The 24,082-nt window shown below is 45.7% G+C and overlaps 2 protein-coding genes across 2 annotated transcripts; one reads left to right on the top strand and one right to left on the bottom strand.

Moving 5' to 3' along the window:
• Positions 1 to 155: 155 nt before the first annotated feature.
• Positions 156 to 11,065, bottom strand: glt8d2 (glycosyltransferase 8 domain containing 2). Its single transcript, XM_036519732.1, has 10 exons — positions 11,000 to 11,065; positions 7,719 to 7,754; positions 4,807 to 4,899; positions 4,453 to 4,669; positions 4,216 to 4,333; positions 3,604 to 3,688; positions 2,843 to 2,949; positions 2,268 to 2,434; positions 1,991 to 2,103; positions 156 to 608 (listed from the first exon to the last, which is right to left on the bottom strand). Exons 2-10 carry the CDS (start codon positions 7,735 to 7,737, stop codon positions 436 to 438), a joined length of 1,092 nt encoding a protein of 363 aa, XP_036375625.1. The 5' UTR covers positions 7,738 to 7,754; positions 11,000 to 11,065; the 3' UTR covers positions 156 to 435.
• A 2,845-nt stretch (positions 11,066 to 13,910) lies between these two features.
• On the top strand, positions 13,911 to 22,818 carry hcfc2 (host cell factor C2). Its single transcript, XM_036520284.1, has 17 exons — positions 13,911 to 14,108; positions 15,280 to 15,428; positions 15,806 to 15,966; positions 16,252 to 16,460; positions 16,714 to 16,798; positions 16,979 to 17,085; positions 17,183 to 17,374; positions 17,538 to 17,753; positions 17,928 to 18,010; positions 18,386 to 18,491; positions 18,819 to 18,926; positions 19,141 to 19,208; positions 19,393 to 19,512; positions 20,018 to 20,203; positions 20,406 to 20,700; positions 21,024 to 21,102; positions 21,217 to 22,818. Exons 1-17 carry the CDS (start codon positions 13,949 to 13,951, stop codon positions 21,227 to 21,229), a joined length of 2,337 nt encoding a protein of 778 aa, XP_036376177.1. The 5' UTR covers positions 13,911 to 13,948; the 3' UTR covers positions 21,230 to 22,818.
• Positions 22,819 to 24,082: the final 1,264 nt, after the last annotated feature.

The raw sequence follows: 24,082 nt of genomic DNA, 5'->3' as shown, positions 1-24,082 counted from the left end.
AGCATAAATTCCTAAACCTTTTACATCATTTAAAAAGAAGCTATATTCACAGTATAGAGAATTTGGTTGATAAATCTCTACTCTGGTTGCCTGTGTCTTAAATATTTTTTTTTTCTTTTGCAGCGCAGTGTTTTCAAGAGTTCGATGTCCCGTAAGTCTGTGGGGGGAGCCACTGCTGGCACGGGGGGTACAGCAGTTGTGATTAAAGGTGTTCTGAGAAGTTCGACCCTCACGTTGTCCGATGCATGGATCTTGCAGAGTCTCATACGCTCTGTGTGCGTGACCCAAAGTAAACGCTGGGAGATGCTTCTTTGCCGCGTCTCCGATCTCCAACCCTGTCCGTGGAATCTCCAAACTGCGGTGATGTTTCAGGCTGTTCGGAAGCCCTCTGCCCCCCTTCCTCCTCCTTTCCACGCTCTTCCCTCTCCTTCTTACTCAGCTGTTGGGCCGTACCAATGAGAACTTCCCGGTAGGGTCGGGGACGTACCACCGCTCCCACAGCTCCATGTGCACGGCGGGGTAGTCCCAGGGCTTGAAGCGGCCGCTCCAGTGTAGCAGTTGTGCCTCCTGGAGAGAGGCGTCCGAGTACAGGGTGTCAGGGCTCCAGCCTGGGAGGGGGGAAGGAAGGGCATAGCGTTACTGGGACTACAAGTTTAAATCCCAGGCGGGACCCTGCAGTTGTCCACTTAAGCAAGAAACTCAGAATTCCCACAGTAAACATCTAATTGTACTTAAGTACATTAAAAATACAATGTGCCCAGAAAGTCTTCATTACAAATACTTAGGAAAATAAAAATGTGAAAATTACACCGATACATGTTGCCAAGAATGGAGGCGCATTAACAAGAAAGTATGTGAACATGCTAGAGAATCTTACCGTGTAAGTTAACCTAGATATGGTTGTGTGCTAAGCAAAAAAATACAACGCCTCGTGATGGCTTGGTAACTAATTTTCTGAAGACGGGGGGCATTTTGAGTCATTTTAGTGTTGTGCTCTGTGTCCTGTCCAGATTTGGATGAGATCAGAACAGGAACCACATAAGAAGCAGAAGTACGAACATAAACCCTGGCACCGAAACACAAACTTGTCCTGTAACTGTGAGTCATCTGATATGATTGTCCTGCACCACCCGGGGGAGGAAAGCACTTAGTCTGAGAAAAGGGACGCTCTAAAAAAAACACTTTATAAACAGAAAGGCCATTCTGTTCTCATTCTTTTAAGTCAGATGCCAGGAAATCATAATTCGGTTTGCGCCGCTTTGAAATCAGCTGGTTTTGATTCCCCTGCTCCTATGTGGAGTTGGTGTCTCTGCCAGGACACATTTTAAAAAATGTGGCACAGTGCATATGCTTCTCAGATCCTGCTGATGCGGTGCACTTTCTGCTCTGACCGAAATCAGCACTAGTGATGATAACACCATTTTTTTTCAATTTGGAACACTCATTGCCTTTTTCCCCATTTCCTCCCAATTTGGAACGCCAAATTATGTCATAATGACTCTGCCCTTAACCTCTAGTAAGCATCTGGGAGTGAGCAGGGATGCACGTGCTCTCCTTCGAAACGTGATACCAAGCTTTCCTTCTTTACACATCGCAGTTCCCACGCCGAGCTTGCACAGACATGAGTCAGAGATAGACAGTTCTTGCACAGTTTTATACATGCAGGCTCTGGGTGACTGACTGACCAGTGGCAAGGATGAGATGGACAAACCCTTGGCTGACCTACCCATCCCAGATGGAGCAAAACTAATTTATTTCATCATTGTGAGCTCCCAGTCAACATCAGCTGATGACAGGGCCAGGATTAAACCTGAGCCAGAGAGCTGAGCTTGATTTCAAAGCAAACACCTTGACCGCGGAGCTACTCAGGAGCTTGCCTTATTTATTGTTAAAATACATGTCTACATAAAATACATAAAAAGTGTTGTAATTGAAGGCGCAGTAAATGAGAGAGGCATCCTGTTTGACAGGCGGCAGAGGTGCGTCTCACCCAGATGGCCGACGTGCCACATGGGGTCGATGGCGGTGTGCTTCCCGTGGAAGACGATCAGCATGGGCGGAGTGGCCACGCCTCCCGCCATGGCGCTGCTGTAGAGGTTAGTCCTGCGTGGGGAGAGGGGACAGAGCGCTACAGAAGCGGTGCAGATGGACACGGAGCTGAAGGCTGGTCAAGTGGGAAGCCTGGGGGGAATGACCAGAGGTCAGGGTTACCTGACACCGGCGGCCCCCCCTGGAGCAGATAAGCGTACCCTATGGCGCCCGCCCACCTGAAGTTGTGCTGCATCCACGTCTCCAGCTGCTTGGTGATCTTCTGCCGCTTCCACGCCTCGATGTCGGCCACGATGACCCCGGGGTTGAAGGAGCAGTCGCTGGGGTTGATCCCCAGCTCCCTCACCTCCAGCTTCCTGTAGTCCAGGAAGCCCATGTACGTCGTCTAGGAAACGGAAGGAAACAGGTGGAGCTGTGAGTTACGGTTCACAGAGATCAAGTCTAGCTCTAGCTCTCTAGCTCAAGTCAGCTACAGGTTACATGCCCAACACTCATTCACATCTCAGCGTTATGACCTCTACCTCATCCATTTGGTCTACTCTGCATCTCACTTGTACAATTTGCCTTCTGCCAGGATCTAATATATACATACAGCCAGGACCTCACCTGTATGATGCCATCTCCTTCACACCTGTATTACACTTACCTCTTTATCTCCCGTGATCTTCTCACCTGAATAACCGGTGTACTACTGTTATCAAATGCATGCATACAGCCTGCACCTTACCTGTTCAACACCTGTCTCCTTCATACCTGTGTACACTTTGCAGATGTTTCACTGGTACACATTTACCTGCATTCCCATGCTGCGAACCACCTCAGACGGCAGATCACAGTCACTGGCAAAGGCAGCAGCGTGGCCAGGCTCCAGCCTGGTCTTATACAGCTCCTGGATATCTCCTGCAGAAAGCAGAGATACAAGCCCATGGTACAGCTGATCCTTTCATTTCCATTAATTCATTCACACAACACACAAGCAAAGCAGCAAAGAGTGGAGACATTGACCAACCCTGGGCCTGGACCACAGCCCAGGATCAATGTAGCCTCAATGCTGTTTGCGCTTGACTTTAACTGAAACTTGGGCAAGAGCTGTATTTTTTTGTTTCTGGCACAGCATTTTTCATTAATTTTGGTGCCAGCTAAAATCCATGAGTTTTCCTGAGAAAGCAAAAAAAGGTGTTGCTTACATTTCTTCCACAAAGTTTAGGACAAAGCCCACAGAGATCAGATTGACCAGAAACCTAAGGCACACATTTCAACAAGGCAAACACCCTGGTATGATCTACTTGTTGATTTGCACTAATCACAGTCTGTAAAACTCCAGCCTTGGTTATTCACACGTGGCACGGAGAGAAAACTTTCACTCTTTCAGGCCACCAGAAACAGTCTGCTCTGCTTCAGGAGGGAAGACAGGAACCTGCCCAGTGTTATCTGAGGCCCGAGGGAAAGTTCTGGATTCCTCTCTGCGTTGACGGACTCAGCTGGCGACGCGGGTTTGGAGAGGACTCAAACGCTGGCGTCACCGGCGCCCTCGGCCAGACTCCGGCCACGTACCTTGCACGATGACATCATCGTCCAAGTAGATGGCTCTCTTGTGTCTGACGACGAGCAGTGGCAGGTAGAAACGGACGAAGTTGAGCTGGGAAGAAAGGGACAGGGGTGATGTCAGGACGTGTCCCTCTCTCGCTCAAGAAAGCAAATAAAAAGTGTGCGGTCTCTTCCAAACAGGAAGTGGCCAGACTGAACAGATTTGAAAGCCAGCTGAACCCTTCGTTATTCAGGGACCAGGGATAACAAACACGAGGGAGATGAGGTCGCTGCTCTAGCAGGTGTACAGGAAATGGGACAGGAGGGTTCAGGGCCGGAGCAGATGTGTGAAATATAAAACAATGAGGATTCAGTGCCGTGTAGGAGTAGAAGCTGCTACGCTGAGATCTCCACACCTGCAGGAACCTTTCAGTTAGCAATAAAATTAATGGTGAGCAGGTGTGTAGATCAGACTGGTGAGTGCATTGGACAGATGTATAGGTCACAGAGTTGAGTGCTGGGGAAAGGTATGTAGATTAGACTGGTAAGTGAATATGGTTAAGTGTGTAGATTAGACAAGTGAGTGCACAGGATAGGTATGTAAATGATAGAGCTCTTTGGGCATACGGCAGTACTTACTGGATGCAGCAGTTCAGGTCGGGAAGAGTCTGGTCTCACTCTACCTTTCAGAACCATAGGATTGAACTCTAGGATCTTATACTTGATGTCTTTCAGTTCAGACTTCTGTATATACTGCCTACAAACACACAGATAAGGCAGACAACTGAAACTCTGCCATAACGACAGAATTGGTGAGACAACGCGTTTTCTTTCCTAAAGTTTTGGGTTCGAGTGACGAGGGCTAGCTGGGTGTACCTCGCATACGTGACAGTGTCGTGCAGGGTGACGATGTAGAAGAAGACGCTGGCTTCCGTGTTGCTGCGTATGCTGTTGATGGTCGCCATGGCGGCGCCCATGCGCTCCTCTGCGGCACAGACCACCACCAGGATGTCGTCCTCCGCCTCCGCCACCTCGTCCGCCGCCACCTCATTCACCGCCGCCCTGCCCGCAACCCCTGGCTCCACCTTCGTTTCTAAGGGGACCATGAGATGGAGGGGCTATTTGGCCGTGGCATAAACAGTGCTAACACTCAGGTCGGTTGATAAGTCTCAGGTGACCCCTGGCAACAGGACTGTGTGCCATTTGCGCTGTGGCAGAGAGTGAGCGTACCTATGTGACTGGGCGGTGGTGGGGCTCTGTGCATCTTGCTGTACAGAATAACATACACCATCAGGATCAACAGCATCAGGAGGACCCGGTTTACTGTAACACAGGGAACAGAGGGGGGGGATCTTCAGACTGTGAGAATATCCACAGGGGGACCCAGTTAAATGAAACACAGGAAAGAGGAGGCCTTCAGAATTCAGGAGTGATTATCGCCAGGGAGACCCAGTTAAATGTAACACGGGGGAGGCAGATGTGAATATAAGACTCCAGGAGCAATAATTCACATGGGGACCTATTTAATGGTTACACAGGAGAGAGAGGGGAACGTCAGACTTCAGGGTTGCATTCCAAAGTTATCCCTTAATCCCTCAGTGAGTGATCACTCCAATTGACCTGGCATAATATCACTAAGAAATCATTCTAGGGACACTGAGAGAGCGAGAGAGCGTGGGGCTGTAAAGATTGGCCACTCTGAAAGCCACCATCATTCTGTCCCACTACCTTCATCTGTACCTGAGGACAGTGTGACTGCATCACGTTTCCCATGAGACCTTTGGGCACCGTGTTTTTTCTCCTGACGTCATTAAATGATGTCATTTCTGCGTCGCAGTGTGGGATCCCTCGGTGAGGGCTTCAGGGGAGCACTTTGGCACAGAGCCCAGGAACATAAAACACAAGGCCCTCATTCACGGTAACAGCACAGATAAGGATGGATGCGCTGAATGGAACTTTAAAACAGTAACAGATGTTTAATACCAATTTATTTATGAAGCTGTTGAAGCTATGTTTATCTGCCTTTGTCTTTCCAGCAGTCAGTCTTCCGTTGAACATTAACAAACCCAAACGGGTCCTTTTGCAGTGAGGCACTGATCCGCAGTCAGCCACCTCCACCTTACCCTTACCCAAAACATGCAGCGCAGAAGGCTGGAACTCGTCCAGGGATCGTTCTGCGGGAGCGATATATCTTCACAACATCGTGTTCTTAAATTTTTCTTGACTCCTTGCTCTTCCTCCCATGCTCTCTAACAAGCCCTGTGCCAGCGTGCAATCTGAATTATCCATCTTGTGCTGATATGTACTTCAAGTGTCCCCAGTCCACCGGGATTCCTTGGCTGTTTCCCTCATTACAGGATTATAGGAACAGCACAAACATAGAGATTCCCATAGACATACTGGGCTTTGATGGCTTTCCACGCAGACCAGATTTCTGTGACTGATCTATGCTCTGTGCCTCACTTTGTAGATGCGGTCAAGAAAATAACCCCCCGACTTCTAAGGTCTAACTAAAGAGGTTTGTGTTGTGAAATCTGAAATGACTCATGAGACCGAACAACCTGACAATCCAACCCTGCTGTTTTACGATACACTGTATGATACTCCACTCCCTTCCTCATGTGTAATGACTGGCTGCATACAGATCTGCATTGTCTCAAAGCGGGAAAGTTTACAGTATAATGTAAAAAAAAAAAAATAATAATCTTCAAGGGTTTTTTTTGTTGGTAAGAGTAAAATGTAGCATCAAATGATACTATCACCGAATACGGGGGTAAGAGAAAGACTGAAATTAGAACCACTAAATCAATAATTAACGATCGTTTAATATTGACACAGGCAATTGATTTCTGATCTCATATCGCTATCAGATGTTGACAATATGAATAATTGGAACAGTCAGTCTAATCCATGTAACAGAGAGCCAGCAGGGGAATCTTCAGGAGGACTAAGGAGTAAATCAACAGATGTTTGTGCTAGAAAAGTATGGGAAATCTCAGTGACATGAAAACCTAGTATAATGTATATGTACAGAGAGACTGACTGGAAACTTGATTCCACTCCCAAAGTCTGACATTTAACTTAATGGGATTTAACTTAATGAAATGATGCACTTATGACAAGTTGTGTTGGAATGGTTGGAATTGGCATAGTCTTGGAATTTTGTTTGTGAGTCATGAGCACAGTTGCACTGCTCGGTGTGTGTTCAGCTTCAAGGTTTTTTTTTCATTTCTCTTTAACAAGCACACTTACCTCTTCTCCTCTGCCCCAGAACACCTCTCTCTCTCTCTCTCTCACACACACACACACACACACACACAGTCTCTCCCTTTAACAGATTCTCACTCCCTCACACACACACACACACACACACATATTCTCTCTCTCTCTCTCCCTCTCTCTTTCTCTCTCTCTCCCTCACACAGAGTCTCTCTAGTTACCTCATCACCTCTCCCCGTAACACTCAGAGCTGGCAAGACTTTGTCTGGAATTTCTGTTCTCACACTTTGCCACACACATATGCACACACAGGTCTACATGTATAGGTAAGCGCGCACACACACACACACACACACGTATAAATATATGGCACTGGTGTTAGGGTGCATTCCAGGTATGACAGGATAATCCCCAGGGAGCAGCTGGGCGTCGATACCCACAGTGGTAACAGCGACTGCCACATCACTGCAGCTGATCCAAACACATTTTTACAGTCCTTGGGAGTATACCGCCTTATATATTCTATTTATATTTCTATGATATAGTGTCCCCTCTGCGGGTAGGTCTGATAAGTCACAATGATCGTTTTACAACGTCAACAAGAGCTGAAAATGCACAGCTCACATCTGCAACCACTTTACCGGACTTTTAACCTTCTGGTGCCCTACTGTTCAACCCTGGTCCTGGAATGCCATGGTGTCTGAAAGCCTTTGTTGTGAGTGAGCACGTGATTGACTGGGTGGGTGAGTGAATGAGTGAGTGAGTGGATGAGAGGACGAACAGGTAAGCGGGCAGCCGCCTGAGGGCTGCTTCCTCCAAGTGGCAGTGAAAGACAGTGCCTATGCACCACCACTGCGAAGCGCTCCAGTGTCCTCCAGTAAAAGTGGGCAGGTACTTCAACGTGAAACACGTGTCTTACTTACTTTTCCTCAACAGAGTCATTTTTCCCGCAACGACACCTGCAGAGGAAAACCAAGAGGAGAACGTCAGCGACAGCCATAACTCTCCTGGCACGTGAGTACAGCCAGGAGCCAGAGCACGGAGTGAAAACGCAGACATGAACCCCTCACAGAGGAGATAAACAAACTTGCACACAAAGCGCATGCCATAAGTTCCAAAGCTCCAGTGGACACAGAGAAGTCGAAGCCTTTGCTCTCTGGAAATGAAACAGCCTTGCTGTTGCATTACTAAAGGTGAACACGTCTGGACTTTGTGAAAATTTCAACAGGTGTGCCAATTAGTTGTCTTAAACACAACCTGATGGAGGCTTTTGAATTACGACAAACATCTTGCTTGAATTAGTCCTATGCTGAAAACAAAGCTGAAGCAATCTGTGCTGGACACATATAACGTACGAGGTAATGCACACCAGCCTCCAGAGCTACCTGATTTGAATGTTGTGTAACAGAATCAAGTTTTTGCCATACTGCATTAATAGGGCCTGGTACTGGCATTAGTGACACCTCCAGCTCCTGAGCCCGTGTGTGACAGTCCCAGGGTCTGTGCTGGCCCATGATAGTTCTAGTGTATGAATGTGATTGCCCATGTGCTGTGTCTGAGGGCCTTGGTGCAGGACTGGCTTACATCTCTTGGTCGCATTTAAAGGCACATGAAAGGGCTCGTCTGCACACATGCGAATCTGCTCTTAAGGGATTCACTTCTCTTCCTTCCTGGTGGCATTTCTCCGCAGGCTTCAGCCTGTCTCTCTCATCCCCCCCTCCTGCCCTCCATCTTTTTTTTTTTCTCTTCTTTCATTCTCTTTTTTTCCACTGAGAAAGGCCGAGCGTAAACAAACACCCAATCCCGTTCTCCATGCATTTCGGCTCAGGAGAGCAATGCAGAGAACATTGCGTGATCTCATCCTAGCGTGGCAACAGGGATATAAAAAGAAGCATTATGTTTGAGTTGGCATTCTGGAAAACCTGGATCGGACGCTGAACTATGGCTGAATCAGGGTTACTTTCTGCTGTTTATATGAACATGAACCCATTAACCTTTTGGTCGTTTTCATTGTGTGGGACCGGTCAAGCAACACTCAGAGCAAAAAATCAGTGGATAATTAGAAACAGCCTCTTTGAATTGTAAGTCAAGTTGTCAGCAAGCCAACCTTATGATTGGGTATGTAAATTCAGTTCATTAAACCTAAGAGGAGGGGGCCAAGAGCAATCTTAAAAACAAGCTTGTTTCCATAGGTCAGGAAATTATTACATGACAGTGAGCTAGAAACTTTACTGTACAGAAAAAAAAATCAGTGATTACCTAAGACCAAGGCTTCATACTAGACTAGAGAGAGGTTTTGTATGTCAGCGAAGGCACAGACATCATATTCTAAGCACCAGTTAACATTTTATGGAGGCTGAGACCATTACATACTGCAGCTGTTATTTCACCACTTAATTAAGGTGTGTGTGCCAATGGGTGTGTGTGTGTGTGTGTGTGTGTGTGTGTAGTTATACAGACTGCTTCATATACAGCCTTAGTCTATTACACATGCAAACAACATTTCTAGAAACAGGAAGTGTTCAAATGTATTTTGTTCATGACACTTTTTGTACGCCATTCTAGATACGGGTGTGAGCCAACTGAATAAATACAAATGCAATGTATTTGCATAAGAATAATGACAGCCCTCTGTAAGCCAAACAAGCTCTAGGAATACTTCTACAACAGAGCAACAATTTAAAAAAGGATGTAGTAACATTTTACACGTTATAAGACATAGGTGACTCTGGGGAGCTTTTAAACGCAATCTACGATGAAGTTGTTTAAATTGGTATATACACATGGGGCACAAATGGGACTGATTTATATCTCAGGTCTGTGGTGACTCTGTAAGATTTCCAAAAACGGGTAACTCATGCTTCTTTCCAAGACAGACAAATGATGCAGTAATGTTTTTCGTTTGCCAACACTTGTTAAATATGCATTATAAAAATGTTTTCACTCTCATCTAGACTTTCGGGTAATCACTCATGATGGTTATGCTTAGTAAGCGGTAACAGACATTGAAACAATAACTTTTGCTTGGACTGTTCACAGCGTCCCTGCACAGTGCGTCCACGCCAATCCTCCATAAAGGATAAATCTCTCAGAATTCAGTGGCGTCTCTTCCAACAGCTAAATCTTATGCTTTTACACGCTTTTACACGCTTTTAATATTTTTTATGGAATCTACACACGTGGACCATAAAAATTATACTTTTGTAAAAATAAATAAATAAATAAACAGAGAAAACTGTATGCATGTAAAACTATATAAAGCATCTTTGTTTAAACATTAATATTTCGCGACATCAGCGTCACATTCTGAATTCATACACTCCCCTAAATCCCATCTTACAAACCATGAAGCCTCATAAAACGACACTAGCGTTGTCTCTCATTGACTTATATCTTTCTGGAAAGAGAAATGTCAGTTGTTGGCTTCTAATGCAGTTTACCACAACTACCATGACCACTTTTAAATACAGCATTTAAATACAGGTCACAACCTAACCTCAGTCTGGTACGTCCACTTACTTTCAGGATCTGAAGAGCCATTTCAACACAGTGTGACACAGATGCACATATGGAGTTACAATGATCTCTGGCCAGTGCTGTTATATCATATAGTGCGATTCTATACATTGAGGCAGTGGAGGTGGGCGTGGCACTTAAAACTTATGTGGAACTTCGATTTGGAAACTTTACCTATTGTTCTGTTACTTTGGACGTTTACGTTCATTAAGCGTTGAATATGAAAATAGTATAGACCTCTACAGTAACCAGGAAAAAACACTCACAAATTATGAACTGTTAGATAAGATTTTTTTTCATTTTTCCCCACACATTTTACTTTCCGAAAGTAGCAGAAGCAAAAAAATCTTGATGCTTCAGCGTTTTTAAACGCACATATTAATGCATGATTACAAAGCCGCATGAAGCTGCAAACACAGAACTTTTATATCACTTTGCCTGTTCTAGCTTCAAGCAATTACTTTACGTCACAGTCTTCCTATAAAGATTACATAATTTTTTATTGCTTGTTTTATTTTCACACACGAGTCCTGATGGACAACACTCGCCAGTACATAGACCAGTTCTTTCACGTCCAGCATTAATCGTTCGTTATGCTAGCGTGAGATTCATTTACCGCAATCACACAATAGCGTGCAAGTTAAAACTTGATCATGCAGGAGGAGGGATATGAAAAAATGTCACGTACCAATTCTGTTCAGCAAAAGCAAGACGTTGCTCTCCTTATCCAATTCACACGAAAACCGCCGCACAAGAGTCCATTAGACTTGGTGTTGGTGGGCGTTTCGGTGTAACACATTGTATGATCGCCGTGCTGGATTTCAGCTTTCAGGAAGTTCTTTCCAGATGTGCCTCGTCTTGCACAGCCTCTAAGCTTTCAGCTCGGATCCGCTGGGGCCAGAGGGTGGCGTGGAGCCAGACAGAGGCCAGAGTTGCCACTCACATATAATTGGTTCCATTCCATTGTCTGTTTATTTAGAATTGGCTATCAATAATTATTATTTGGCGTTTTCAAGTAAGCAAAAATGAGCATAAAAATTCATATAATTTTGCACCACGTGGTTTTATTTGTCCCTCTGTTCTTTTATCTAATCACCTGATTTTGTTATGAAAAAATTGTGAAAGCAAAAATATCTATATTTTTGAAGATATTTACCATATTTTCATGGGCCTTTTGACCCTCATGTGGAATCTGGTTTTAGAATAATTTCATTTGTTGTAAAATATAGGCTAGATCTTATAGCTGGGAATATTGGTATTTCTGTTTACACCTCTCATGATGGGCACACTTACTTCGTTTGACTGATTTTAACACAAGTGTGATTTGGTCCATTGGAGCTAGAGTGCCTTCCAGTAGGAACAAAATGCCATACAAGGAAGTGTAGACATTGAATATTTTTTGTTTTGTTTTTTTCCCAATTTTTCAGTATTATACTTTATTAATTTTAACATTGCTCAGAACATGTCAGATTCTTCACAAATGATGGATTTTTTCGAGGATTGTTTTGTTCTGGATCTTCTGAAAGAGATTCTGTCCATTCCCCAGAATGGCAGAGTTTCTCAGGTCACCATATGCTTCATCCATGGTTTTCACTGCTGGCTTGAGTTTGAAACAAATATGTTTGACTGGATTGAGGTCCGGAGAGTGAACTTGATCACTTGAAAACATTTACTTTGTACTCAGTTAACAGTTTCTTTGTTGATTTTGATGAAAATTTTGGATCACTGTTATGCTAAAATATCCATTTTCAGCCAGGTTTCAGCTTCTTAGCAGTTGGAACCAGTTTTTTGGCAAAAATGATCAGCTACACGTTGGAGTTTATAACTCTCCCTATCTTCACAAGGGCTCCAGGACCCCCTGATGCAAAACAACCACAGAAGAGAATGACACCCCCCCACCCCCACACACCACCCATGCCCAACATCGAGCATGGGTTCCCTCTCAACATATGAACATATGCATAACCTTTTCATGCATTTACATTTACATTTATTCATTTGGCAGACGTTTTTATCCATAGCGACTTACAAGTGAGGCAGAGTACAACACAAGCAAACAGCCGCATAAGGAGTCAACAATACTAGAGGCCATAGAGCTGATGAGCATGTCCTAAAAGCTCATTTTGAATTTCACCAGACCATGCAACATGCTTCCAGTGGCAATTCAGATGCAGTTTGGCAAATTTAAATTGCCTCCATTTATGGCTTGCCTTCAAAAGAGGACTCTTTGCCTTAAGTGCAGCTCTCATACATGAAACTTTGAAACATTCTTTCTGATGCTTTGTAAACGTAAGACGCCTGTTTCTTTGGGAGATCTCAGACTGTTGCCTTTGGATTTACAGTTGCTTCTTGAGCCACTCTTATCTCGTAGCCCTCGGTGACAAGATAGGCATGCATCCTCTTCCTGGCAGTGTGGAAACTGCATCAATAGCAGCTGTAAACAATGGACACTACAGTGGAAAGTAGAAGGTTCAGCTTTTTAAAAATACTGCTTTATAGCTATTTTACAACTTGAAGAGGTGAGTGACCATTTACCTGCAGTCTCAAGGGAGTTCTCTGGCCTTAATCATGATAATGCATGCTGCTGATTAGTCACTTCTGTGCCCTGTCCTTTTTTATCACAGGGACACAGGAAGCTTTTGGAAGCCTCTCTTGTAATTCCAACAGGTTCCACTGAACTTCCAGTTAGCTGAATGTTGGTGCAGATTTGTTTTCTAGGGTTTTGCTGGAATTAATTTTCCATTGGTAGTGACATAGTTGGAGCTGAGATAGTAGTAATAACAACATCGTTCCAAGTGGAATGCGATTGTTAATCTCCATGTATGTTTTGTATGCATTTATTAAATAAATGGGTATTACATATTTGAGATGCATTTGATGTCCTTTGTTCGGTTGTTAGCTAATGAGATTCTGATAATTACCCTGTTTTTTAGGTCCTGAAACGCATCTCTACACGTGTCAAGTTATTTGGTTATGACGAAATTTATAACGACGTGACCCAGCGGAACGCCTCTAATTAGTTTACTGAAGTATACATGAATGAGTAAAGGCTAACGGACTAATAAATGGCAGTCTGATAAATGCACCAATTGAGCTGACGTTGTAGCGCAAATTCTGCACAAATCAATGATTACACTGTTTAGTGGATCGCCTGATGGACATGGCACAGCGAAAAGACATAGCCTTCCACTTTAATTACAGATCTGTGTAGAATTCTGCCGCTTAGAATCCTGTACACAAACCATTACGTACGTGCAGAGTTTCACTGGGCTGGTCGTAGTTTTTGTCCTCCTGATTGGATGACCAGATCTGGCCAACCGACCTCAAATTGTGGCCTGACATCAAACCATAAATTAATTACATTAGTGAAATTAATACGGATTAAATATTTTATTTGGAAAAATATATAAATATTCCTGTTATAAAAATACGCTGAAGCAAATATCGTCACATATTTGGTCTATGGCGTTTAAGTCAATGATAAACGACTTATTGTAAAAATAAAAAAACTATGAATGAACCATCGACGCGGTTTTTAAGGTGACGTCTGAACAGTTGCAATATGGGAACTGGGCGGACCTATGGCCAAATATGTGCCACTAAACCCTGCGGAGAGGGGGTTAACAACAACGGGACTATGGCTGCAGTGGGTCCGCTGTGGAAGAAGGTCCAGTCTTTCAGCGGTCCGGTTCCACGGTCCAGGCATGGACACCGTGCGGTGGCTATTCGCGAACTGATCATCGTCTTCGGAGGAGGAAACGAAGGGATCGCTGAAGAACTGCATGTTTACAACACCGGTATGACTTGGAGAGGGGAGTAGCTGGGCATTCAAATCAAAGCGGGGGTGTTAATCAGGCCGTTTTAAAAGTTGCTGTGTTAGCAAATGATGTGCAAACATTTATTGTTAATCAGTTAATTACACTTTGCATCTGGCAGTGTATATTCTGTGTCTGAAATAAGCAGAGCTCAAACGTGCGTCTGCATGAGTTTGTAAGTTAGCTGTTTAGCCTCTTAATGATCCATACACAAGCATGGCTTGCAAACTGACTGGCTAACGACGAGCTCATCGTTGTTTACAAGATTCATGTTGCTCATATTATGTGGCTTTTTCTAAGCTATGTTCCGGAAATTCAACCCTTTTCAAAATTTCTTTGACAGCGCTGCAATAATGTAGCCATGTCGCTTGCTTTTCATCAGTTAGCTAGTTACAATCAGAGCGCTAGCTTGATTAGCTAGCTTCTCGTCGAGTTTGCACTGGCCATAAACGTTTTTGCATATTTAATCATATTCGGCAACCAGTGTTAAGTTCACGCAACAGTAACGTTGCCAACTGTTACATTGCTAGATTGTTGTCGACAGTGATAACTTTAGCACTAGTTTGCACGTCGGTTCCTCGGGTATATAACTAGCCAGCTAGCCTAAACGTAGCTAGGAGGGCACAGTGGACGCGAATATTGGCAGCTTGCAACCACGTTTGTGTTTGTTTGCATATGAATAGTAGTTTCTGGCTGCGACTACTTGAGAGAGCAGCCCTGCAAACGGCTGCCTCACATCCTATCGCTCACTGACCGGCTGCTGCAGTAACGACGTTGCGGCGCAGGAGGGCGGAAAGCCAGCTGAAGTATCTGGGTGGCAGCAGTTGCAACATGCGTTTTGTTTCCTGCTTGTGGCTATGTTATTACGTATTCATAGCCAAGCTTGCAACACTCTTCAGCTGCGAATTTACCAGTTGTTCTGTTGAACTGAAAATCATACGCCTCAAGGAGGAAGAAGACAGAATTTTATTTCGTTCACATGGAAGCAGTACTGTAAACTGGGAACTGTAAACATTTGACATTGAACATTGAATCAGATTTGGTTTCAGGTAATTTCCATAGCCTGAGTGTGGTAAAACCACAGAAGAGGGGTGGAGGACAATTGAAGAAGATGGGACTGATGTTTTTATCTCTCTTTTCGGGGCGGGGACAGTGTGCAAACAGTGGTTCCTGCCTGCAGTGCGGGGCGATATCCCTCCTGGCTGTGCAGCGCATGGCTTCGTCTGCGAGGGGACCCGGGTCCTTGTTTTTGGGGGCATGGTGGAGTATGGGAAGTACAGCAACAGTCTCTATGAGCTGCAGGTATGCCTCCCTCTCCCCTGGAGATCTTTGCTCTGGAGACACAGAGTTCCAGCAAAACCTTGTCTGTCTACAAATCCATGTGTTTGCAACCTCAGTAGTCAATGCTGTGGCCTTCCATCTGTGAACTGTTACATACTGTGTGCTGAAATCAAACAAGTACCCTCTTCCTTTCTTCTGTGGGCTGTGGATTTTATGGTCCAACTTGTGGCCTCTAGATATACTGTTCCTCTCGTAAGGCTTCAGGGCCACAGAATTCTGGTATGCTTTTCCTTTTCATACCCACAACAGGCCAGGCATTTGCAGAATTGATCTTATTGGAATTTCTGTGATGTTGCTGATGAACCCCACCCCCGACCCCCAACCCCTGGGTTTTGCAGGCAAGCCGATGGCTGTGGAAGAAGCTGAAACCTCGCCCTCCGAGGAACGCCCTGCCCCCCTGTCCCCGCATCGGACACAGCTTCACCCTCTGGGGGAATAAGTGCTACCTGTTCGGGGGATTGGCCAATGACAGCGAGGACACCAACGGTAACATTCCCAGGTAGAGCACCAGGGAAACATGGCTCACTATCAGAACGTAGGATGCAGGGTGTGGTATGGTTTACAATCAATACAGGATTCGTGGGACCATTAAATAACAGGGTGCAGGGTATGGCATGGCTTGCTGAAGACAGCGCTTGGTGAAGCAAGGCCCCCTAACACAAGACAGGATGCTTGGTGAAGGTTTGCTGCTGTAAGCATGTAAGATGGAGTGCTTGGTGAAGCACTGTAGAAAGATGGCGCTGTGGCTGTTAGTGAACCCCGCCTCCACCTGCCCTCCCCGCAGGTACTTGAATGACTTCTACGAGCTAGAGCTGCAGGCGTCGTCGGGGGTGAAGGGCTGGAACGTCCCGGAGACGAGGGGCGGGGGACCGTCCGCCCGCGAGTCCCACACAGCGGTGGTGCACTGCAGCAAGGGCAGCTACTCTCCCAAACTCTACATTTTCGGCGGGATGAGGGGACAGCGGCTGGCGGACCTCTGGCAGCTGGACATCGGTAACCTGACACTGCAGATACAGCACTGAGGCACAGGCAGCCAGAGGTTTGCGCTGATCTCAGTGCAGTGCATCTGGATGTCAGCAATGTCACATTGCAGATACAGCACTGAGAAACAGACAGCTGGAGATTGCACTGATCTCAGCGCAGTAGCTTATGGGAAGATAAAGGCAGAATCTTTCAGAAAGTGGAAGCCTTGCTTGTGTTGATGAGTGATGCTTCAATCTGAAACCCTTATTTGTTTCTCTCCTAGAAACCATGACCTGGTCGACGCCTGAAACCAAAGGACCGCCTCCTCTTCCTAGAAGTCTGCATTCTGCCAATGTTATAGGAAACAAGTAAGACTGTTTTGTGTGTAGATAGTCTCTCTCTTTTTCCTTCAATGCTGTCGTTATTCACCGTCACTGTGGTATTATTGCACCTTATTGCAGATGGCACAGTAGTTGTACCGCTGTTGAAGCTCCACCCCCCTGGTCAGCTGACTGTGGGTGTGGCTGCCCCCTTCTCTCCGTGTCTAGGATGTACGTTTTTGGAGGCTGGGTCCCCGTGGTGAGGACAGAGGACAAGCCCAATGCCCTAGGAGCCGAGTGGATCTGCACCAACTCCCTGCACGAGCTCAACCTTGGTCAGTAGCAAACACCGGGAGTGGTGCATGTGTGCGCCCGTCTCTCCATCCATCCTGAACAGCTTTGTCCCCCCCCCCCCCCCCGCCCCCTTCGCAGACACCATGACCTGGCGGTCCCTGGGGCCGGAGAGGCAGCAGGACGAGGCGAAGGCCAGCGGGCCTCGGGCCCGAGCGGGACACTGCGCCACCACCATCGGGTCCCGCCTCTACATCTGGAGCGGCCGCGACGGCTACAGGAAGAGCTGGAACTACCAGGTGTGCTGCAAGGACCTGTGGTATCTGGAGACAGGTGAGGAAGAGGAGGAGCAGGAACACAGCTGATGAGCTTGGCTACCGTCAGCCCTTTTAGCTGTAAACACTTGTGAATGTAGGATGTTTAACGAGTAGCCCTCTACTGGATCTGTGATTCTCATTGGCTTCTTTTGCCTTTTTTATTTCCTAATTCTATGAAGAGAGGCCCTCTACCCCGGCACCAGTGTTTTTGGTGAAAGCTACCATTAGCATGCTTCATGTGGCATGGCGCCCCCTGCCTGCAGCTGATAGTTACTTGCTCCAGCTGCAGCCTGTGACCCCCTCCCTGGCCCCGCCTTCACGGGCCTCTGACACACCCACAGCTCAGTCTAACATCGGTGTGGACATGGGGACGGAGCCTCTGCACAGGTCAACAGGTAAAATGTGGAGTGTCATGGAGTCATATGAAGCATTGCAGCCAAAGTTTGGGCAAACAAATTCTCTGTTTCTGACCCCTCTGTTGTTTGGGTAAAAACAATGCCAGCTTGTGATTGAGTCTCTCCCACAGAATGAATTAACCTTGTCCTTTGTCTTTATCTCATTTTTTTCAGGAATTCAGCCTCCCCAAAACGCAGACTGCTCAGCCCAGAGTGAACACGTGCAACAGGAGAGAGTGAGTGCACCCCCTGGCCAGGTGAGAAAGAAAGAAAGAAAACCAGCATTTTTTTCACCATGGTTTATCAGCAATTAGGGATTGTGTATAGAGGGATGTTATAAAAAAGTGACAGCTTTTTCTATGGGAGTTTTCGCCAAGGAAAGTGCAGTCTGCAGAGCTCATTTCTTTGTACTGTAGCCTTGTACAGATGAGTGTAAGGCTTGACCATCACTGCTTTGTCACCTGCTGACATCCAAATATTACCTGCTGACATCCAAATAACAACAGCTTTGAGAATCACCGGTTATGACAGAATACATCATCGGAATGCAGATGATCTCATCGAGTTGTCAGGTCTCAGAATTTAAAATCAAAATGTGCAAGGGTTAAACTTAGCCTCTTTTTATATCCCAGGAGCCACGTTCCTCTGAAGCAGGGGACCAAGGGGAGACTCCCATGGAGGTGTTGGAGAGCGGTAATGCCCTTCAGCCTGAGTGCCCGCCCAAAGAGGACGACAGGGGTACTGTCAAAACAACAATGACACAACAGCATTGCCACAAGTTGATACATCAGTCTATGCACAGCCATATTGTTGTGGGGCAGCTGAGCATGAATACTGCACTTAGAAATGTACATATTGTGCCTGTATCCTTGTTGGAGCGTTGACCCACCTGTAGGTCTGCTTTGTGACTTCAATAGATGATCTTGTTCATGGTGACATCTCAATTAATACTAAACCAGAGTCCCTTTCACAAGAGTGCATAAAATTGATAAGCTTTGTTGGTGTGATGCAGTGAGCTGAACTCTGAACTCTGACCTCTGACCCCTCACCCCTATGTGTCCTCAGTATCCTTGACCAAAGAGATTCAGGACTGTGCTCCCTCTACAAGCGACCCCAAGCCCTCGACGAGCGAAGACCGGGGGGCCACCGTCAGCGGACCGCTTCCTCATCAAGGTATTGGGGGGAGGGGGGAGGTTGGATTCTGGGAGAAACCATTAGGCCGGAGTGCATAAAGGCTGCTCTCCTGAGCTGTGCACTGCGCTGTGACAGTCGGACACAATGAGATGCGGAGAATCGCAGCTGTAGCACGTTCTAGTGACACCCCAGTATTGATGTTGAAGGGCGTGTCTTGTTTTCTGTTAAACTGAATTGCTGTTGCCTGTTTTAGATCCAAGTCATGTCACAGCCACATCTGCAACAGCTACCCCTGTTCCTGCAGCCATCCACCCAGACATGGTAAGCCTAGAGGACTTTTTGCTTGCCTAGGAGTGGGCTTGTGTTATGCTCTTAAGCCCACCTTTTCAATGACTATGTTCCCCATCTCTCAATGTTGAGTTTAGAATCCATTGTCTCTTGGCTGCCGTGCTTCTGAATTGATTGTGATTCTGTCCAGCTGTCAGAAATTTGCTCTTTTCCACAGGCGTCTTCAACAAATGGCAGGTCACATGATGCTCCATGGTACGATGTTGGAATGTTCAAAACCCTCTTCTCGGAAGTCACTCACTACTACGCCCTTCCTCCAGAAAACGACCAGGGGACAGTGAGTGGAAACTTTCATTTGTTTCTTGTGTTCCAAAGATACTGTACAAAATCAAGATTGTGGATCTTCTTCTATTAGCCAAAAAGTCTCTCCCAGCACTGATGAACTAGAAGTTAGTGGCAGGATCTCTGTAATTGATTTTCTTATTTAAACAGCAGCTGGAACTCCTCAGACACACCAGGCACACCTCTTTGGCAGGGATTGAAATGTGATATTCTGGGTTTCAAACTACTTAGCTGTTTAACTAACCACCTCATTCATATAGATCAGGGCATTGTCTATTTCATCTGTTAGAAGTAAAAATGTGTTTTTAAAAGCTTCTAGATTAACTAATACAAACTTTCTGGTGACAAGATTTAATATATTTTATGGTGCTGACAGCCTGTTTTAAACAGTTATGAAGAGCTTGTGAAATAGACATTTGGTCTGTCATAGTTGCAAACAGTGTTTATAATTATAGAGTACTGCACTATGATACCTTCCCTGTCCTACTCCCCTCCCCAAGATGAAGCCCAGTGACCCGCAGGACTATGAAGGCAGGGAGAAGCACGAGCTGGCACCTGGCGTCACCTACAGGTTCAGAGTGGCAGGAATCAACTCTTGTGGGCAGGGCGACTTCAGCCCTGTCAGCGAGCTCAAGACCTGCCAGCCCGGCTTCCCCGGAGCGCCCTCTGCTGTCAAGATCACCAAGGTGCAGCCTCATCACCTCCTCACTCCCGTTCACCATTGCTGAGCATGAGTGACAGAAATGCACTGCTGGGCTTGTTGCTGTGCTTATGAAACCCACATTCAGTCTACTCTGTGGCTGAAGACAGAAAATTCGGCGCTTGCATTTTTGATCTAGTTTTGAAAATTGTTGTTTTCTTGCTGGTGACTTCTCCTGTGTTTCCCAGGCTGGCGACTCGGTCCACATCACTTGGGAGTCCCCCAACTCCCCGTCGGGTAAAATCCTGGAGTACTCCATGTACCTGGCAGTTCGGAAGACCCGCTCCAACAGCACGGCCGACCCCCCCGGCCAGCTGGCCTTCATCCGGATCTACCGCGGCACCAAGACCTCCTGCACCGTCACCTCCACCCACCTGAGCAACGCCCACATCGACTGCTCCGCCCGCCCCGCCGTGGTCTTCCGCATCGCCGCCAAGAACGAGCAGGGCTACGGCCCGGCCACGCAGATCCGCTGGCTCCAGGGTGCGTCCCCCCGGCCAGCACCCTTCTCTGGCTGCCCCGTGCGTCTGTCTCACTGTCCCGCTATCACTCACCCTGCTATTTGCCATACTCGTATCGCTCGTGCTGTCCTTTGTCCTGTCTCAGTGTAGCGATTGTGCTGTCATTTCCTTTCCCCGTCTATTCAAGTAAATAGAGCTGAGGTCATTTCTGAATTGATTGATGCGCTTCCTGAATAGTTTTGACTCCCACTCCATTTGGGGAAAAAGACTTGGAGAGAGTATACTCAGAGTAAAGCCAGCAAAGGAATCTGTTTTGTCATTATGCCGTTTTTTTTTTGCTTTCAGATACAAGCAAACTCAAAGCACCGCAGTCGCACCCACAGCTCAATGCTGCAGATCAGTTTGGACTGGAAACGCCAAGCAGGTAATCTGTCACGGTATGCAACTCATTTTGTTCAAGCCAGAGGACTTCAAGCGAAAGAAACATCTTGTCTAAAAAAATCTTTTTTTTTTTTTTTTCCCCTCTTTCTTCTTTCAGCTCCGGCTCTTGAGAAAATCAAAGCCCAGATGTCAAACTCAAGCGTATTTGGAGCAGCAATCACAAAGCATGATATTAAACCACTAAAATAGTTTTATACCTATTTTTTTTACTTTTATTTTTTTGCTGTACATATATACATATACATATATTTTTTACCAGGATTTAGACCAATATTGTGGTTAATGAACTGCAGCACTGAATTTTATTCCAGTCCGTTTGTCTTAGATTTTTGTCTGTATGTGAGTGCATGTGAAAGCTGTTAGTGACTGTTGGTGTCCACTTCCATTTCATGAGTTCTGATGCTAATCGGCCAGAGAACTTTTAATTTCCTGACACCTGATGTGCGCCAATGTTTTTGTGCCTTAACATTTAGTTGGAGGAATATGGGGGCTGTCACCATGTCTGGCCCTGCCCACACATGCAAGCCCAACTTGGCTGAAGCCCAGCCCACTAGAGGTTGCACCTCTTTGACCCAACAAGCAGTTGTTTGAGAATGGTCTGATTGAATTTCAGATTCATAATTTATAATTTCTTTGTGTCATAAGTAGACTATCGGTCACCCTCATTTCAGTCAGAGGAACGGTTATTTCTGTGTAGTAGTACGGAGTCTTTGTATTTTAACTTTTTAGTTGTTAAATTATGTCGTTAGTGTCATTTCTCTTAGTGCACTTTGAACTTTTGTACACAAATATGATGTGAAACTGAGACTTTCCATGAACTTTGAGGGGGGTGTACCAACCGTGGACATTGGATGTACCAATGTTATTTTGCTGGCTTGTCGATAGATATAATGGAAGCCATTAAATGGTATAGGGGTCTGATAAATTGCGCAGTATGTGGCCTTTTTGTAATTAAACTGCGCCAGGATCCACAAGCCCCTGTACTGTAATGGTCAGCAGCACATGCTTGTTTGTGTATAAACAGCATTGCATAAAAGGCTGGTGTAAAACTAGTTTTGGCCCCAGTGCCCAGTGAGAGATGCATAGGCCTACAATCTGCAGTTTCCAGGAGCAAAAATGCTGCAACCTCACGCCTCACACCCAAATGCCTTTCCATCTCCACCGCAGAGAAAGGCGTATATAATAAGAAAGATTGGTTTGGTGACCCCTGTAATTTAGCAATCGCTCTGATTCCAGAAGGTTCCGGATTCTGTCCGCAGTGGAGTTGGAGTGGCACCAGAGACTGTGAAAGTGGTCGCGAAACTGATCTGGGAACAGTGGCCAGCGAGCCTTCCAGGCCTGCACACAGCCTCCTTTGCGCCTTCTGAGAGACATTTTAGTTTTGTGCGCTATGCAATATGGATGTTGCAACTGAAAGAAAAGCTGCAAGTACCCAGACCAAGGCATCACTTGTGCCAAAACATCAGCCATTTTCCATTCCAAATAAGGGCAAACTGGGGCACGTCGCGACTACTCTTTTTAAGAACGACTGTCGTTTGGACTAACAACTGCACAACGAGCAGGGGACAGAATTTGTCAAGAACATGTTCGTTTTTCTTCCAGCCTGTTCCCAGTTTACTCTAACAGAACAAAACATGGGCTTCCAAGATGCCATCCTCCATCTTTTTTTGTGGTTGCTCAGAAAATCTAGTTAAGAGACCCTGTCGCTAAAGGTAGTATTTTGTCATTCAGTGTTTGTGTAGCCTTGGTCCATTAATAATCTCACCTGATATCTTAAATAATGGTGCTCAAGAAGATTATGCTATGATCTGTGTGACACTGGTGTGTAGCTTAGAAAAACAGATGTAATGTTTCCTGGTTTACCAATAACTGCCTTTGAAATCTGACAAATCTTTGCGTCACCTTTGTGTATAGGCTGAAAGCACTCATCTGTTGCTTGAACATGGCTATATACAAAGCTTGTATCAAAGATGCATAAATGTACATTAACTGTGGTCATTTTAAGTGGAAGTCAAGATGTGATTCTGAAAAACAAATCTGGCGGACAGAACAGTAAACGCTTTGTGCTTAACATTGTCAGACTAAACATTTTACAATGGAACTGCATGCTTTTGATGGGGGAAAAAAATTACATCAACACCAGTACTAGGTTTAAAATTTTTACCACGCTTTCAGTGTCATTGCTCCTTGTCTGTTCAGTTCTGCCCTCATACTAAAACTAACTTGTTACTCCCGTTGTCTGTTTGAATTCTTGCTACTCAATCATATTGTTATTGTATGACTTTAGGTGGAATCTTAACTGAACAGCAAGCATACTTAAAGGCTGGATGATACTCATCTACACCACAAATGCTGAGGTACTTAACCATAACCATTGAACAGTTGGAGGCCAAATTGTTACGGGTATGCCACATGACGTCAGGAAAAGGGTGCACGGAAGTAAGGGTTAGGGGGTCACATGACGTCAGGGTCACGGGTGCACGAACTTGTACACCTCGGGTAATTTAAACGTCTGGCGGCAAGCACAGTCGGGGGAATTTGAGTGAGTACCAGCGTACTATATTGTGCGAATTTAGTTGTTGTCTCACTTCGTGTTTAAAAGCAGCTTTATGTGTAAAGTTCGTGAGACGGTGGTGCATTTTTTTTGTCGAGTTTATTTTCTAGTTTTGTTTTGGTTGTTTTGGATAGGACGGTGGAGCCGGTCCGACGGTCTATTGCAGACTGGCTGGTCCCCACCGTTTTATTTCATTCTTTTGCGCACCGATCTCCAGATCTCCATACTTTTCTTTACTCCACATTACTTTCTTCCCTCTCTCAAACCACTCCTGTGCACTGCTATCTCTCCAACTATCTGTTCTCCAATCTGTATAAATACTGTTCAGCCAGTTCAACTGCGAACCACTCGCCGCTGCGTCTTCTGCCCGGCTGGACCAAACTCGGAAGAGTGAGTAGCCGGGTTGTTG

Source organism: Megalops cyprinoides, chromosome 25 (genome assembly GCF_013368585.1).
Source record: "Megalops cyprinoides isolate fMegCyp1 chromosome 25, fMegCyp1.pri, whole genome shotgun sequence".
NCBI classification, from domain to species: Eukaryota; Metazoa; Chordata; class Actinopteri; order Elopiformes; family Megalopidae; genus Megalops; species Megalops cyprinoides.
This window is presented reverse-complemented; position numbering and strand designations above follow the sequence as displayed.

Excerpts from the sequence above, each read along its gene's own strand:
- glt8d2 (XM_036519732.1), bottom strand. Across the intron at positions 2,435-2,842 it reads TTCGCAGCATGGGAATGCAG|ACGACGTACATGGGCTTCCT; the intron begins GTAAATGTGTAC and ends TCCGTTTCCTAG. Across the intron at positions 609-1,990 it reads GTGGCACGTCGGCCATCTGG|GCTGGAGCCCTGACACCCTG; the intron begins GTGAGACGCACC and ends CCCCCCTCCCAG.
- hcfc2 (XM_036520284.1), top strand. The coding sequence starts at position 13,949 with ATGGCTGCAGTGGGTCCGCTGTGGAAGAAGGTCCAGTCTTTCAGCGGT. Across the intron at positions 15,429-15,805 it reads ACAGTCTCTATGAGCTGCAG|GCAAGCCGATGGCTGTGGAA; the intron begins GTATGCCTCCCT and ends TGGGTTTTGCAG. Across the intron at positions 19,209-19,392 it reads CAGCCATCCACCCAGACATG|GCGTCTTCAACAAATGGCAG; the intron begins GTAAGCCTAGAG and ends TCTTTTCCACAG.